The 18,876-nt window shown below is 32.1% G+C and overlaps 2 protein-coding genes across 4 annotated transcripts; both read right to left on the bottom strand.

Moving 5' to 3' along the window:
* Positions 1–1,193: 1,193 nt before the first annotated feature.
* Positions 1,194–4,588, bottom strand: LOC142505420 (uncharacterized). Of its 3 annotated transcripts, none has more exons than XM_075618399.1 (2): positions 4,466–4,588; positions 1,194–2,674 (listed from the first exon to the last, which is right to left on the bottom strand). In XM_075618399.1, the coding sequence occupies exon 2, from the start codon at positions 2,609–2,611 to the stop codon at positions 1,520–1,522; it is 1,092 nt and encodes a 363-aa protein (XP_075474514.1). In that variant the 5' UTR covers positions 2,612–2,674; positions 4,466–4,588; the 3' UTR covers positions 1,194–1,519. The 3 variants fall into 3 exon arrangements, with proteins under 3 accessions (XP_075474514.1, XP_075474516.1, XP_075474515.1); XM_075618401.1 differs by having other exon boundaries at positions 4,507–4,582; XM_075618400.1 differs by having other exon boundaries at positions 3,175–4,579.
* A 2,150-nt stretch (positions 4,589–6,738) lies between these two features.
* Positions 6,739–16,351, bottom strand: LOC142505252 (uncharacterized). Its single transcript, XM_075618151.1, has 15 exons — positions 16,144–16,351; positions 15,764–15,937; positions 15,554–15,605; positions 15,361–15,468; positions 14,402–14,486; positions 13,532–13,586; positions 12,952–13,335; positions 11,623–11,682; positions 10,482–10,580; positions 10,270–10,380; positions 9,326–9,397; positions 9,072–9,188; positions 8,808–8,957; positions 8,101–8,205; positions 6,739–7,255 (listed from the first exon to the last, which is right to left on the bottom strand). Exons 1-15 carry the CDS (start codon positions 16,204–16,206, stop codon positions 6,932–6,934), a joined length of 1,959 nt encoding a protein of 652 aa, XP_075474266.1. The 5' UTR covers positions 16,207–16,351; the 3' UTR covers positions 6,739–6,931.
* Positions 16,352–18,876: the final 2,525 nt, after the last annotated feature.

Raw genomic sequence — 18,876 nt, 5'->3', positions numbered from 1 at the left:
ACAATTTGATGCAGAGTTTTGATGGGTCGATCTCCAGCATGTGACGCACATAATTCACCAATTGGGAAAATGCAATAGACCGTGGGATTTTCATGGGCCTGGTCGCGGAGATACTATATCTAACCCTACCATCTTCAATAATAGCATAGCCACCTACGTAGAATAAGAGTCTCACGATATCCATGTCTGGAACGAAAACTAAGATACAATGTCATGCGATCATAAAAAATTTTAATTATTAGTTTATTACACATATATTAAAATATATATTTTATATTGGATTAAATCAAAAATCACTTAAATTATTATTATTATTATTATTATTAAAATAAATATTGTCAAATCAATTTAATTACAAAATATATTTAATAAAACCTATGTTTGTATTTATAATAATAAAAATATGTTATGGCTTATATTAAAAAATTAAGATTTTGAATTTGTGTAATTATAATTTCTACATATATTATTTTTTTATATCAATGATTTTAACAATTAAGAGTATCAATAAAATTGTTTTCTATATAACCACAAAATAAAATTTGACCTTAAAAATTAATTTCATTAATTAAATTAAAATTTTATATATGTTAATGCAAAATATATCATTGGATAAAAATATGTTAGTTAGAATTATTAATTTCTTATATTACTTTGTATTAATATATACATAATTAGAATATTATAGATTACATTAAAATCACCTTAGTTATAACATGACTATACACTATTTACTAAACACTTATAAATTTTTTTAACAAACATAATAAAATACTTTATAATTCCATTATGATTAAGTGCAATAATATTTTCTCCTTCTCATATTACAATAAAATAATTATATTTAAAATATTAACCTTGATAATTTTTTTCAAAAATCACAAATTTATATTATTATTATTCTTATATAGTGACTAATATTAAAAATATAATATTTAACAAAATTATTCTTATGCGTGTAATGCAAGTGAACAATATTATAATTATATTAATACAATATAAATAATACAATTAAAATATAAAAAAGTACTTAAATTATTTTTTCAAATGTGGTTGTACGAAATTTGTAAAATTATAATATTATAGATTACATTCAAATCACCGAAGTTAAAATAACTTTTCAAATGTGATTGTACGGAATTTGTAATAAAATAAATCGTGTCAGAGAACTCAACACCGAGGGGGCAAAAAAATAAGAAACAAGCAGGAAATAAACAAGAAAAAACATCGTTTTTGAAAGTAGTACACTATGTCCTATACTCACGGCTAGACCTGAACCATTGTTGCTCCATACAATATTTTTCGTTCTCACATACTACAAAGGAGACTTTCGAAAATACCAGAAAATCGAGTAAAATTTTGAAGCACGAACTGGAGAAGAACGAGTGGAGAACTTGACCGGACTAGGAAAAAGAATGAACCCACTAATCGAGTCAAGAAAGTGAAAATACAATGGATCTCAACTCGAGTACCTGTCACGATAGACCTAGACAAAAGAATAGAACTCATTCAACAAACTTCAGCCTGGTGAACGTAAACAGCCTCCGGGAAGTAGGAACTCGAACTTCTTCGCATTTTCAATCAAATATGCAGGAATATGAACTGCAGAGGCCGACCTGGGAATTGAACCCATTTTCTTGATCAAGTCCTTGAAAGAATACTCCTCAGGCAACATATCGAACAAATCATCTCCCTGACATATGAGTTCCTGAATTCTTGAATATTTCAAAAACTCTTTTCGCCTTACCCGGTCCGCATGACTATATGCTGTCATTTTGAATGCAAATTCTCTAAGATACCGAAAGCAAAAGCTACAATGCCACCCTGCATCAGAGAAAATAACATCAGTCTGGCGAGAATGACGGTATTGGGTATGTTGGTTGAATATGTGGATGGTAGCACGCCAGCTGCTATAGTCGACTGGGAACTCGAAGGAATACATATAATTCTTCATTTCAAGATGAAGCACAGAAGGAGCCCCCTCACACCATTTCAGTAGTTTCACAGTATGGGGACTTGGGATTTCATCGGTGTCTGATATGATGAGTAGGTCACCAACTGCTATACCAGCCTGACGAAGCAGCCCATTCATGGCTATACGGTGCTCCGCTTCGAGTTTGAATGGGTCTTCATGTGACCCGTATGATGCAATTCTACCCGGGAATACGCCATGGACCACTTTTTCTTCGGCAAAAGCAAATCTGTTGCGATTTGTAGCGAAGTAGAGAGGCTTTGGAATACCTGTGAAAGTAGTATTAGCTTCCAGGATTACGAATTTATTAACATATGGATAGAGTTCGTTCCACCGAATCTCAAGCATGTCCAGTTCATTGCTGAATATGATTCCATCAAAAACTCTGCGTGGCTCTGATCTTAAGGACCAACCATGGAGATGACAAAGGTTTCCCATAGAAACATTCTCTGCATAATAATGTGGTAAGTGCTCGAATGGTGGAGGAGGATTGTCCCATATCGGGCGGAAAAAATATGAGATCTTCTGACTGTAGGCAAAAATTCCAATGACACCAATTGGTCCAAGTATTAAGAGAAGAATGAAAAGGAACTTTCGAGGAGTGCGTCTGGAGGAGAGACGATGAGATCTTGGGGCCATGCTACAGGAGGCATTTATCAGGATTAATTGCTAACATAGAATCATGGTTCCACCAATCATGCCCTGCATATAGACTTCAGAGTATTTTAAGAAGGTTGAAGTACAAATAATAAATAAAAAACTAGTAGAATCTAACATCTGGCCAGATTTCACAAAATCAAAAGTTCAAAGAGTAACTGCAAATACATTTCACAGAAGTTGAACCAAATTAGAGCCAAGTTTCAAAGAAATAAAAAAAGAAATAAGACAGCCAACTACCTTAAACCTGCAGGATGATCGTCGTTCAGTTAAGACAAATCACACTTTCAGCACCTATTGTAATTTCATTTTCATGGCAGTGTAATCAATAGGTTACTAGAACCTCAGAAATAAAATAAAATCAAATAATATAAAATTCCAAACTATATTAAAGCTTTCATTTTGCTCCTCAGAAGGTTCGAATAAATTTGAGATTCGGCCCAACAATGTACAAAGATTTTTTTACAAGCATGTCTCTATAGTTGAATGGAATTTCTTGAGAGAACAGTTGACAACAAGTCAGATCGAGGAATCACAGTTACTACCTAGGCTCCAGTGCCTCAGTGCCATTCAATTAACAAGAATGCTTTATCAAGTAACTACTATGGCTCAGCTACGGATGTCTCTGACTTTTTTCCACCACCATACTCCATCAGCAGAGATCTCAAAGATGAACTAAACTTTTAACGAGAACTTAAACAACATAAACCACCTAACATAGATAGTAGATATAAAATTTTAAAATTGCCATCAACCACTAACCTGCACTGTCAAGTAAGCCAGTATTCAATATAAACCCTTTACTTTTCTTATGCTATGAAGATAACATCCTAAGTAATCATCTAAAAATGTCCTAAATACCTCTCAGTTACTTGAGACAATGAAATTATATTATATATTATATTCAACAAATTTCCAGACTTCGTGATGTAACCATAAAAGTGTCACACAAAAAAATTTCACATATTTTTGTATTTGTACTGGGAAGGGCTAGTTCATGCAAAGCAGAATCTATACAGCAACTTAAAAGAATCCAAATTATGTATCATTTGAATGATATAGAACATAAATCAAAGTTGATGATTAAACCATCAGAATCAATGAACATAGAAATAACCGCAAACATCATATGACAAATTGTCACTAATCAGTAATCACTCGTGTTATTAACTAAAATGCTTGGGTTAAACAAGTAGAACAATTTATTTATCACAGGATTTCGATTTAACATGACTTAGAAACAAGGATTCAATGGTAAAAAATTCACAAATATGCTGCCTGCAGTTAACAATTATATTGTTGGATCCAGGAAACTTGTCATGCGGTTTGAATTAACCTCTGTTAACTTACGACTTTAAGAACGCATACAAAGTTTAAGTTTCATGCAAAACCAATCTCTAACCATATATTGCATAGATATCCATCATTTTCATTAGGGTTAAATAATTTAATATATTTTTTAAATGAAACATGAAATGATACTTCCATCCAAATACTTAAAAGTTAATCAAACTTCCCACTAGTTTAAACATGGGATTTCTTCATTCGTAGGGAATCCGTCATTTATTAACACAATACCAGTACAATCAAAAGCCAACTTCTTGATCTGTCTGAAATTAAATGCGCACCCCAAAAAAAACAAAAAAAGAAAAGATTTTAACCATACGATTCCAATAATCTACGCCATTAATCAACAGAAGAAAACAAAACTGCGTAACAGAATTATTAGGCAAAAAAGTAGACGAGTTGTTCCAATTAGGTAAGTAACGATCATTCCCCAAAAATCAATACACAAAATCTGATAAATCCAAAAAGGCTTTAACCAGTTTCACATACCTTTCATCTTTGAAATTCTATGTATCGTACGTGGAAAATACCTGAACTTTTGTCGCGATATACGTGTAGGAATTGTATGCAGGAAAAGGGGGAACTATGAAATATGAAGCAATTAAGTTACAGTTTTGCCGAAAATGAGCACATATTTTATAATTTATTAAAAAATAAATATAATTAAAAAAAAATTGTCTTAATAGTTTTTGAGGTTTTTTGAGTTTTGTTTCGCAATTTCAATTTATATTATATAATATAAAATTAAATCAAAATCTTTGCGTGTCGAATTTATGAAACTGATTTTTTACTCGTCGTGGCTCGTGTGAAAATATTATTTTTTTTGTTAAAAATATTATTTTTCATTGTACATATGAATTGAGTTGATCCGTCCCATATATATAGATCCGTAGAACTGAATCATAAAAATACACTCTAAATCAATATAATTAAATATTTATGGTCACTGTCATGTGATCGAATTTCAACCAATTCAATGGCTTCTTAAAAATCCAAGTAAAATTGACTTGAGTGAAGAATTGAAGATGGTGAACCTAATTGAGTAATATTTGATTATAATTCTAAGTTTGTTTTGTTAAATACTATTTAGTGTCTAATTGATATTTCGAAATCGAAGAGTTTTTATTTTATTTTTATTTTTTTCTTAACAAACGTTATTTCAACGTTGTTATAATAAGTTGAGTTTGTGTTTTGTAAGACCGTCTCACGAGTTCATATATATGAGATGGGTCAACTCGTTCATACATACCATGAAAAGTAATATTTTAAAATAAAAAATAATATTTTTTATTGAGTTGTATCAAGTTGGATATATGTTTCATAAAATCGACTAATGAGACTATCTCACAAGAATTTGTGTAATAAATTTAGGTTTTCTTCATCTTGAGATATTTTATTTAGAGTAGGTTCTCTTGTGAGACGGTCTCACGGATCTTTATATGTGAAACGGATCAACTCTACCTATATTCACAATAAAAAGTAATACTCTTAGCATAAAAAGTAATACTTTTTCATGGATGACTCAAATAAAAGATATGTCTCACAAAATACGACTCATAAGACCGTCTCACACAAGTTTTTATCTTTTAATTATTATTATTTTATGGAGAATATTCATTTGATCCTTGTTATTTTGATACTTTACTTATCATCTTTGTCTATTAGCGTGCTTGGACGTGGCGGCTACAAATTTATATCAAGGTTCTTAATTATGAGTAAAGGGTTTGATGTTTGTCTTTAACGAATTGGTAACAAGTCGAGATTAATTATACAATTCAAAAACTTGGTTAAATTTGGTTTGTAATTGCTATATAATTGTGGAGTTGGTTGGGTCGATTTTCCAAATCAGATCAAGATATAGCTTCGGGTTTTGGTTTGGTATCTTATTGTTTTGCTTGATTGATGATATTCTAAAGAAAATATTTAGAATATTGATACAATGTTTCTTCACTACATTGTCAGGATTCGCATCACTTTGCATGAGTATAAATTGTATAATTAGAATATTCTTACTAAAAATTTGTATGATTAGAATGAGGAAATTACTTCGCCAATAATTCCACTCATGGTAAGAAAAATCAAGTTTAAATGAAATATGCTTCAGTTGAAGGAATGTAATTCTAACTCAATTGCACCATCATTTTGGAATTTTAAAATATTTCATTCGATACGTGCATTGTAAACATCATCTTTGAATTAGTACAAACATAAATAGATTTATAACTGCACATTATGGGTGTCCGATTCTAGTAGAATAAATGAACAATCGACTATTGTTCATGATATGTAAACTGTAAACATCAATATATAATTACTACAAACATAAATAGATTCAAAATTGCCTCTAAATGATGTCCGAATTGGTAGATTAAGTTAGTGCTTGACTAGTAGTCGGAAGTTTAATTCTCCCAAACACCAACTTCTCGGGTGAACATGCCAAAAAACTAGCGACGCAAGTTTTCACGTCGTCAAAAATAAATAAATAAATTCAAACCTATTTATTTTTTTTCATAATTTTCTAAAAAAATTCTTGATTATTAAATTAAAAAAAAAAAAAAAAAACTTCGACACGAGTTCGTTACAAACCAGACCCAAACTATGTTCAAACAGTCTAAGTTACAGTTCCACATTAGCTTAAACCGAAACAGTCGATTCTAGAATTGTGGTCATACCTATAGCCAAAAGACTAATTATGCACCTGGATGTTAGAAACCGCGCACAAATTTTCATCAGGTCAAAAAACTTTAGATGAGCCAAATCCCGATAGCAGAAAGCGTTAATATATGAACTTAAGGATGATCTTGTGATTCTAGAACAAAATTTCTCAACTCTAAAGAAATAAAGGTGAATTCAATTCCAGTAAGAAACTCAAATACTAAAATACGTGAATTTCGAAAGTAAAAGGAGAAATGAATTCACACGTTTGAGTAGTTCATTTGGCATTTACAAAGCATCCTACAGTATATCATCATCTGGTTGAGGATATATCGAAGCATCCTCAAGTGGCAGAGAAGGTGGGGTTCCAGGTGGGATAGAAGCCGCGCCATTCTCACCAGCATATATACACAAGGCTTCTGCATCCCTGAGGGTCGCATCGAGATCAATGTGATCACTCAGTTCATTGATAAATTTTAGGAGTGTATCGAAATCCATTTTTTCTCCCATTATTTTAGCACGGTGTCTTTTGAGGATAGCGACACAGACATATAGGTGGAGATGCTCACTTAGATAATGGGTCCATAGTACCTCCCACATACGCATTGTCTTCTCATATTCAAACTCCCTGCAAATATTAGAGTCATCAACTTAACAATCTGACAATCTGAAATGCATGACTTGCCACATTATGACTTGGTTAATGCGGTACACTATATGGATTGTTAAAGACTGTAGATTAAGGTTTCTTCAATCTAGGGAATCCGAAACTTTAACTTTTGCTTTATTAGTTCCTCCTAGATGCATAACATATATATATATATATATATATATATATATAAACCAAGGATTTGAACTTATCAATTCAAATGCATTAGTGTTATATATATATATATATATAAGACCATAAACTTCAAATCTACTGTTTGCATGCATATTTATATAATGTTCGTGTTAATTAAGATGAATTTTATGTTCACCAAACAATGAAGTCATTTGAAATCCGTTTTACTTTGTGCAACTAATGTGTAAATAAATAAGATAAGAATTTAAAATTTGATTTATCGAGAAAATAGATGTTGTATCGTAATTTTTTTTACTATTGTATATCATGATTTAGAACTTTTAAAATTATTTTTTGATTGTTAAATTTGCATACTGATGAGTTTCCAATTATTGTTTGGTACAAGCTTCCTGTTTCATTATTAATAATAAAATTATACTCAAAATTCATGGATTTAAAATCCATCTTCCCAATCACAATGGAGTTCAAAATGAAATTTAGGTACTTATCTGAAATGAGGGAGAATTATCAAGGCTAGAAGTAAACTTGACCATGGCAAAATTTGAAAAATCTTAGAAAGTAAGCACAAGTTTAAAATGTCCGGGATTTTATCCGGGTATGTAAGAATATTTCATGAGATAAAAGTAAAACATTAAATAGATAAGATTCAAAGCAGCAGTAGCACTTGCCTCTTAAACTGTATAAGAAGCCAGCGAAAACAGAAGAAATAGTTCAAGCAATCATTCTGCGCAAAATAGTTATGCAATGGGCTGTCTAACAACTCGACCAGCTGCATAAAATAGAATTTCATTTTACTCACTATATCAAAATGAAGAGCCAATTTATTGGCCATACCGCCAGAACTACACTAAAAACATCGAACAAAAATCCGAAATCATAAAAAGTAAAGTGAGGTGAATTTAAATACTAAAGCAAAATCCACAAATCTAAAACTCTTAAAGTAAATGTTTAATCGTTCCTTAAAACAAATACTATATAGCAAGAAACCTATATATTTAGTTGGTGGACGTGTTTGCGTAGATTCATAAGAAAAAATTGAAGTTTCTCCCACTAATAAAAAAATGATCAATTAACTAAAAAAATAAAATAAAATTTGCAGTTTTTGCATAAACTTTAAGTATCTGAGAACAAAATGTCAAGAAGAAAGAAAATCCTGGAAAAACAAGACAACCACACTTCAAGTCTAAGCATCTGGCAAGATCATATTCCTAAAACAATCAGATGGCACTAAATTTGAAACAATTGCAAGATATAGCTCCAAGAATCGCATCAAAGCTACTTCTCATGAAACAAACTAATTTTACAGATCATGATTCAATAAACTAAATCTAAAAGGACAGCGAGATGTATAGTAAAAGAGAAAGAAAGGACCTTTGACAATGCAAAAAGTTGAGAATGCATCCCACTTTGGTCGCGATTGAAATTTGGTCCAAGGCGTTCCATGAGAGAAACAAAGCACCAAAAGGACTCGGATTCATCTCCCATGACAAACAAGATTGGGGATAGAAGATCACTCATTCCCTGAAAGTCGAACAAAAAGCTTAAGAAGCAGCAGCCGGTGCAACGACTATGGCGATCACGAATAGGATTTCACAAGCACTTGTCAGCTCAACAATATAAAAACAATCCGACTACCTGGCAATAGCCAAGATCAAAGTTGTAAAATGAGTAAGTCAGCAGAATGTCGTGCAAGAGATGCACATTGGAATTTTCATCACCGTCATAGAATGAGAGTGACCGGTCAGTCCTCACCTTCAAGTAGAAAATAGAACAAATTATTAATAGCATTGCATCCTGCAACGTCATGAATACATATACACATATATATAGATAGATAGATAATTAGATACATATATAAGCCAAGAAAATTGTGTGCCGGTAGAGTGTACCACATCCTTGTCAATAAGGCCTTTCCTCTCCCTGAATTTTGTAAATCTTTTTGCCTGCTCAGGTGAAATGCTCTAAGAAAAGAAAAACAACTTGAAACCGTTAAGCTAGGTCATTAAAATAAAATAGCAAACTGTTACCAAAAATGAGATCTTAAAGAATATCAACGACCGGATTCACATGTTGCATATACATTGCTAATTATATGAATAATGTGTTAATATTTTGTAAGATATAAATAGAGATCAACAGAGAATTAAAATTTTATGTTATAATTTTTTAAAAATTCTCTATCCAATTATATTCACATAGATTTTGTGATTACCATTAAAAAGGAGGGCCACAACAAAACGAGACCAAGATAGTTAGAAATATTCCCCCAATATGCCACTGCATCCTTTCTAGTCTATCATTACATCCCTCTTCAGTTTTAGACTTGCAGGATCATGCCTCTTAGACATTTTAACATTACATTAGTTAAGTTATTCTATTGGACCCTCAAGCCATGATAAAGCAAAACAAGCCTTCCAGTTTCAATGAGCCCACCCTAGATCACTCTTTCCCATCTTGACTCCAAATTTCAGCAGTATCAGTTTAAACAAATGCCATAAATAATGAGATAAAAAAATGATGAAGATATCAGGCCATAAATAAATTACTGTCACCACTGCAGGATGTGGGTCAAGAGATGGATAAGAGAAAACGATATATCGATCATTGATAGATATTTCATCAGAAAGTTCCACTGCGATGCGAATAACCAGTAATGTGAATATGTCACTTCATATAAACAAATCATGTGCTAAATAAAATGTGCATGTGTGTGATGTAAAAGAAAAAGAAAAGGTTAATTGTTCCTAGATTACATTAAACAATAAACAGCAGTCACATGAAGAACAATTCATGAAATAAAAGGCAACAGATGCTGAAAACAACAACTACTAACCTGCCACTGTTTTTTAATTGTTTCATACTCAGTTTTCTTTACTGATTTCAGGTATTCCCTCTCTGCATACGTTGAATCATATGACTGGTATCCTAATAAAAATGTCCAAACCTGTAAATGATAATAAAATCCACATCATTCACATTAAGAAACGAAATTATAAATTCAAAAAAAATTGAAGCAATCCTGCATGTCATTTTCAATGCACGAACCATCTTTCGCATATTATGCTCAACTCCCCCATAGAAGATTCTCTTTCTAAGTGCTTGTGAATCCATTATTCGCCCTTCTGAATCCAAGAATGTAGTCCACTGCAAGTACAGATTATCCAATAGAAAATCAGGTGAAAGATGGATGCGGGCGTACGGCTAAAGTCCGACTAATAAGTCTGTTCTTTCTTTATTTCATCTTGGTGGAGCCATCTTTGATACATTGATATCACCCAGAAACAAAGTCAATCATGTGAGACTATAACACTAAAAGCCCATTGTTACAGTTTATGGTTGCGCTATCAAGTGACATGCAATCTGGCAGAATGATGAAAGGGAGAAAAAGGCAGCAATGAGATTCTGTAACTCGGTGGAAATATCTTTATTTAACAAACTGTTTACCAATACTTATCATATATCTATAGAATAAGGTGCTGGATTAGATAGAAAACACAATTCAGATTTCTGAGAAGCTTACATTGATTACAGGATTAAGAAGAATGGTTCTTTAGCCAAGTGGTTGTCTTTCTCATCTCATCCAGTGACTTTTGTCCCCATACATCCATCATTTACTTGTTACTCATTATTTTTAGAGTTTTTAGTCACTGATTACTTGACAATTAAATTAGAGTATCTTACACAATAAGTTCATATATAATATATATAACATTTGATAAATACTCGTGGACTGTAAATATGATCATATTTTGATTGCATGAGGACCTATATTAATGAATCAGATTCATCCAGTACAATCCGATTAACTCGATCAGGACAAAAAAATCCAAGAAACCCGATACGTGCACATCTTTACCTAAACATGTGAATAAAACAAATAGCATAAAATGCATGTAACTTCAGTTCTTATTTGAACTCTAGTACGTACAAGATCACACATTTTTTGTTCATGCACAAGAAAGGAAAAAAATCAGAATACTTAATTACTTATATGTTGCACTTATGAAGTAACTAATATGCTCTATCACCACTTATTCATGTCATGCCTTAACTCTTTCGAGAAAATCCACTCATAAAAAACATCAAAAAAATAAATGAAATATAAAAAGAGATTATTCACAAACAAAAATAAAAAATCAGAGAACTTAGAACAATTTCACAAGTGAGACAAAAAAGTGTCATGTACCTCTTCATGCCCCAATGGTGGCTGACGCGGTTTTCCCCATGCTAGCGATAATTTATCAAACTGTCGAGAAAAAAAAATGTACTAAATAAAAGAGTGAAAGAAAACAAAGACGGTGAATATCTATGTAATAATAGTAGTAGTGACTTGCATATGGACATGTTAAAATTGGCAACACAAGCAATTAATTGACACTATCAAACTATGAAGTTTATCACGCTTTAATATTAACTTGTGAATATCCATGTAATAATAATAGTAACTTGCATATGGACGTATTAAAATTGGCAATACAAACAATTAATGGCCATACCCTCCCTACAATTTATTTTAGCCAAATCTCAAATATAATTTCTTTATTATTGGAGGTCCGAATGAAAAGGGTCATGCTATAACAAGTCAATGAAATTCAAATATCTGAGCACTAGTGTCGGTTGGTTTTAAATGGTAAAAGGAAAACTGACTTCAGAAATGAGATACACATGCATTTCCACTTTGTTTTACACTATCCTTGCATGTTTCGAAGTATATCTGAAAGATTGGAACGTCATACTTTCAAGCTCTCAAGTTGTACAAGGGCCAAAATTGAAAAAACAAATCGAGTCAGCAAGCCAAGATTTGTAATAAATATCAAATAGACCAATAAAAAAAGCTCCCCAGTAAATAAACATTGTGAATATCCAATGAAGGAAAGGAAAACAGTTTAAAGTTAAAAGATGAGCCATACCAATAAAATAAAGCTGAAAGAAGACATTCAACAAAACCAGATCTCCTAATATATACCTCTTTACAATTGTAAGCTCAATTATCAGTTATTACCAAATTGATGGCTGTTTCCTCACCACACTAATTTCCTAGATGAGGTTATCTGTATGATTCGAACAAAACTGGAAGAAGACTTGGACATTCTAATTTGATAGCACTAGGCAGTATCTCCAGATTGTTATCTCTCGCCCAGACTCAATGATAAAAAATGCAAGGGAACCATGAAATTTCCAACAGGGAAGGCTTATACAATTGATACTCCTTTCCATAATGGAACAGCGACTCTATCAAGGGAATACGCATTGACCAAGTTTGAGCCAGCATTTGTCGTAAGATAAGACATGATGCAAGCTTTGTACAGAATTATTGAGTGTAAACGAATTATGTTACAAATTCAGAAATAAAAACGACATTTGTGCGTCCTTGGAATCCTCCTAGATATATCTCCGAAAAGGAACATTTAACCAAATAAGGAATTCTTCATAGTTACATTGCACTAACTCAGATCCACTAAAGTTGAGTTTCTAGGAAACTGTGGAAGAGTGGAAACGAGAAATGATGTGTTACCTCCAACGGATCAGATGCTACAGGAAATTTTTCAGATTCATCAGATGCTGTGATAAGGTGATGATCTGGAGAAGACTGATCAAGCTTCCTCCCTTCATTAATGGAAAATCCGTCAGTATGACTATCCCGAAAGATCTGGAAAGTTGATTCTCGAGCAAATCTAGTGACAAGTGAGAATTTCTCCAAGACTTGTATTGAAAGGTCCCGAGCGGGATCATGTTGTTTCTGCCTCTGTTGACCATTTTGCTGAAAACTATCGGAGCTTTTGATGGAAACATCATTTTCTTGATGAGCACCTGAGGGGAATTCACTAGCAGCAAGAGTTGGAGACGGGGCATTTGCAACAGAAACAGCCATAGGAAGCTCCAAGGAAGACAGAGTTCGCTGTAAAAGCAAAAGACTGCTATTTATCTATCAGCCTGATTATTGGTAATTGTGTAAGCCATTTTTAATCAATAACAGGCTTAGATATATGGGGAATAAATTCAATCTACTGCTTTGACTATCTTGTTCGGAAAAGAACAAATTTACGCATTTCAAAATTCCAATTACCTACATTCAGAAAAAAAATTCCAATTACCTGGAGAGGATTTTGAAAATCGTTCACGAGAAAAACATTTGCATCTTCAGCTGACCTATAAATGTAACATCAAATGAGCGAACACATACAAACAAATCAAATAAAAAAAATTGCTTCCACATTTATAAGTCAACCACCATGATGGAGAAATTCTCAATTTTATTCTTTTTTAGAAAAATCAATCTCAGAAATGTAGTCAAACGTATATTTCAACATGGAAAAATGAAATTTATATCAAATAAAATCTCTGTTTTCCATTCAACAAAAATATATCTTTTTATCTTCTCATCAGTTATCTACATTAAGATTAACTATGAACTCATCACACGCAGTCAACAATACAATTGCTTGACATTATTTTTTCTTCATATGAGAATTTCAACTGCAAATAAAATAATGGTATGTAGTTCAATTAAATAGTTCACAACATTATTCGCAACACTGGCAAAACCTCAAAATGACAGTTTTGGTTAACATCAGCTACTTACCTCAAGAATATCCTGGATAACATAATCCGTATTCCTCAAGTATTTAGCCATTATTCAAGATAAATTCAAATTTTAACTCGAGATAATTTTTGTATCTAAACCATTCTTACACTGCTTATCACCGAGAAAATAAAGATTTGTGTACTAGAAAACTGACAGAATTACCAGATAAAATTAGCTCCATAGCAGGTTCAATTTTATTATGTGGATTCTATGACAAAATATATACAGTATCGTACAAACAAATAGATACTACTCTTCATTCCATTTCTTCGCTACTAAAGCATGCAGTGGTAATACATGTAACAGAGACATTTGAATGCTTAAGGATAGACAGGCATAATTGTTTTTTATTATGTTAAAGAAGTTACATGAGACTTACCTCACAAGGACAACGTGCTGCTTAGCAGTTGTTATAAATTCTCTGACTCCTCCATTGTAGAAATAAAGGGGAGGAAAAGCTAGTCCTGAAATTGTTATAGGAAATGAGATATGATACGTGACTATTAACATCGAGATGGAAAAATATAAGAAAAAAATAACCCACGCATAATAGCTGATTCAGCGAACAGTAGACGATGACGTCTATGAAATTTATGCATTATAAAACAATACGCCACTTATTTACAAAAAAGTAAAATGACAACCACTCATGATTTAGAATCATAACACGAGCAAATATACGATATTATCATCATACACTTACAAGCATTAATCCCATAGTTAGGATCGACTAAATGGATTACTTATCTTCAACGTGATATTCCTAAAATTATAGCCTAAATTATCCTCAATTCAATAGAGACAAATTAAGTTTATCTCTAATTAATTATGGTTCCCTCACTTTTGCTCATGTGAAAACTTTCTATTTTCTGACTCCATTATAATTCGTATATGTTTGAATTCTTTAGATGTGCCCAAGTTATCTTAAATGGACAACCTTATCTTCTGTTTTGTATCTGCTACATTCAACCTTTTCACTACAGTAATCATTTCTAATTTCATCTCATCCACTTAATTTTTACATTTCTGTAACACTGAATATATCAGTTTTCATGGTCCATTAATGACCATCACATATCACAGCCACGCGTGACTGACTAACTTGTTCGGACAAAATTCTAAAAAGTTGCATCTTTCATGTTTCTTTATCAAAATTTTATATCAACATGTTACTTCGAATTCCAAATCAACTGTTCAAAACACAATCATCACACAAGAAACTTTTCATTTATTAAATTAAATTAACCACGTTCAGTATTTTCTTGCAGTCCTTGAGTTGAAAAATAGAAAAACATGTGTGCTAAAAAAGTACCATTACACAATAAATAGAAGTAGTACCTGATGACATAACTACTATAACATACTGCCAGCCCAGGGTTGGAGTATGTCTACGTATTGAGTGAATATCTGAAAAAGGCACAGCCCTAATGGTGTACAGATTCATATCTGCACATGATAATTAAACAAAATCAACAAATTTCAATAAATGTGTGTGTTGTACCGTGTTAAGTTACAAGAACCGAGGCCCAACCTTTCTCAGACAACCTAGCGCTCGAGCTTTGGCCTTTGTAAGGAATCCATGTCTACAACGGAATTAAACGATCATTTCAAAGTCTAAAGCACAATGAAGTAGCTCGTCAAGAAAGCTCACTAAGGAAAATATCACAACAGCCAAAAAAAATATAAATTCCAAGAAGTAAAAACTCCTTTTCTCCCAACATAAATAGAAAAAAAGCAATACCATGAAAAGAGAATTCCCTTGCTTGATCAACTTCAACCGGCCGCTGATTCTCTCGGAAGCATATTGGGTGGGATGAATTGCCACGTTATCCTTTGTATACACGATCTCCGCACCATCCAAGTCACTCGATGAGCTCCTTTTACCGCTATCACTCCGTTTCATGACACCAGAGGCCTAATCACAAAAACAGAGCCCAAATGAATATCGTGAAATTCCTGAATACACAATCAAGCGATCCATGCCTCAAACGGAAAAAAAGTTTTGATCATTATCAAATTCAAACCCTATGTCAATCGCCAAACCTTCCATTACTATACCCAATCATGCACCATCAATCAAACAAAAAATGAGTAAACGACACCATGCGTTAAATTGATTACCAGTTGAACCGATGCAGCATAGTCTGCATCATCCGACAGATCATGGACTTCCGTCTCGTGCATCACCGCCAATGTATCTGTGTGAGAGGGAGGAGACGTAGAATATATGGTTGATTTACTTGTAGGCGAAGGAGAAAGAAGAGGAATGAGGATGACGGGGGCGGGGTGGTGGGTGTGGGTGTGTGTGGGTGTTTCTAGTCTCACGGCCACGCGCTCGAAGATATTGATCTTAATTGCTAGTTTGTGTATATATATAATATACAATTAATATATATATATATATATATGCTAAATTACACATTGGTAATTTTATTAAGAGAGAAATCCTAATAAAAACTAATTATTATATTTTAAAAAAACTCTTATGAAATGATATGACATGTCGATTTTGTGAAATAGATGTCACGTCCTGAGATTCCGCTTAGTTGACATCGATATTATTCAACAATCACATAATTGCTAAAAAACAAGTTTCGTAGTACAGTATAAACTATAACCAGTTTATTGTATAAATACTATAAAAATTGAATCGTCCTTACAATAGTAACTCCGAAAATGATAAAAATCTGCGGAAACGTTTATAACTTAAAATAAAAACTCATAAGAACATATTCTTAATTAAAATTCTTCATGCGTCCACTATCAGCCCCAAAACTGGTGTCTGATTCTTCTTTCTCTATTTCTTCTTCTGATTTTTCTAGGAGGGTCGAGTAAGGGGTGAGTGATATGGTCATCACTCAGTAAGCTGAGACTGTTCGATCACAACATAACAAAATGCTTAAAAATTCGAAACATATGTCATGCATGACATGACTCATACCATATGTATATCATTGATCAGGTATTGAGATTCCTCTATTTTTTATGGTTTACTAATATCAGTCGGTGAGGCCATATAGCGGTTACATCCCCACCACATAAAGGTCATATCGTATTTGGGATTCCCTCTCATATCAAGTTGAATCTTCACTGTGCCAACAAATACATCATGCGACAATCATAACCAGAAAGGATAGAAAAAGAATTTGCACTCAATCGAATTTTCAAAAACGAAAATGCATATAACCGAAATTAAATCTTTAAAACAAGCTCACTTACCTTAGACCTGAAAAAACTTGAAGAATTCGAAAATCATAAAAGAATCATACAATCGACACTTCGAAAACACAGCAGCACATCGACCAGAAAATCAGCCGTCTTGAAAATTTCTTTGCGCCTTATTGAATCGTTGGATCGATCTTAAACTTTTACAGTACGGCAAATAAATTATGAATGGTGGAGATCGGGTTTGGAAGTTGTTTTGTCCTGTTTATAGATGAAAAATCATAGGTATGTTGTTATCGCCTAGAATATGAGCAGTTTTCTTTCGAAGGCTATAAACAAATAACTAACTGTTGAATTTAACCGAATTTTTGATATGTTATTCGAAACATATGGAAGCATATTCTGAACGGTGGAGATGAGATTCCGACAATCTGAGCGAGAGAAACGAATTTCTGAACTTGGACATAATTTTGATGACTCGTCCAGATTTTTTGGGAGGAAATTTCGAAAATTGTAGAGGAAAATCGAAAATTTCAGTGTAAATTCTGAATAGGATCTTCTCATATTTATAGAGGGGTGGCTGCTATTATTATCGTGTATTTTCCTCGCATTTGAACTTTTGAATCAAACTTTAAATCTAGGATAATTATCATTCTTTGATACTGGATAATTTCGAAATCTATATATCCATTTCTTGGATATATTTTGCAAATATTCTTCTGTCCAAGCTTGCAAAATTTCGAATTTTGTGTCTAATTTTCAATATTCAGTAAAGCTTTTATTTTCCAATACAATTAAATCTTCGCTCTTAAATCCCAAAAATGTCATTTAGTAATTTCGAACTTAATGGTAATTTTTCTCAAAAATATGACTTTTGATTTTTTCTAAAATCTGGTAGGCAAATTTTAAATTTTCTATGCCTGCATTTTTTTTATCGTGTTGATTTTTCACTATCTATACTATTTCAAAAATCCTACATTAAATACTCCAAGATTTTGAAATTTAGGGATTATATTATCCTCTTGCTTGATCTTTATTCAGGTATATCAATATCATCTCAAGTCTTATATCTTTATCTGGTATAATCTTTTCAACTTTGAATTTATATCTCCAAATTTATCAGTTTATATCCAAAAATTTCTTATTTAATTTTTTAGATCATGATCTATTTATTTATCTGAAGTTCAAAATATATACACAATATTATCTTAAATTTCGAGCTCCAAAAATATTTTACACGATATAATTATCCACACAACTTTAGATAAACTTGCAAATTCTACATCTTAAATAAAATAATGATGTAATGCTTGAAGTAAATATTTGTTGATTTAGTAATGTGAGATTACTAAATAATTAACGATTTTTAAAGAATGAAATATGACATATCTTGGTCATATGAAGTCCAAATGATTTGAAATTTAGATATAACGTAGAAAACTCAAAGATATAGAAGTTCCATTATTTGAGTTTTGAAAAATTTGATCAGTTGACTGGTCTAAAAAGATATAGTTAAAATGTTAAATATTATATATTAAATATATTATTAATATAATATATAAAAAAAAGATAAAGTTAAAACTACGTTGAAGAAAGAATAAATCATTCTTTTTACATAGAGAAAGCAGCGAGGTGAGAAGAAAAGAAATAAGGTTTTCGGATTTTTTTTTGATCTTGTAACTTATCGGT

This window comes from Primulina tabacum, chromosome 10 (assembly GCF_025594145.1).
Source record: "Primulina tabacum isolate GXHZ01 chromosome 10, ASM2559414v2, whole genome shotgun sequence".
Taxonomy (NCBI): Eukaryota; Viridiplantae; Streptophyta; class Magnoliopsida; order Lamiales; family Gesneriaceae; genus Primulina; species Primulina tabacum.
Note: the sequence above shows the minus strand (reverse complement) of the source record. Positions and strands in the feature narration are given on the sequence as shown.

Coding starts and splice junctions, on each gene's coding strand:
- LOC142505420 (XM_075618399.1), bottom strand. CDS start 2,611: ATGGCCCCAAGATCTCATCGTCTCTCCTCCAGACGCACTCCTCGAAAG.
- LOC142505252 (XM_075618151.1), bottom strand. CDS start 16,206: ATGCACGAGACGGAAGTCCATGATCTGTCGGATGATGCAGACTATGCT. Junction 9,189..9,325: donor GCCTTATTGACAAGGATGTG/GTACACTCTACC, acceptor TTCTACTTGAAG/GTGAGGACTGACCGGTCACT. Junction 8,958..9,071: donor TTGATCTTGGCTATTGCCAG/GTAGTCGGATTG, acceptor TTCGACTTTCAG/GGAATGAGTGATCTTCTATC.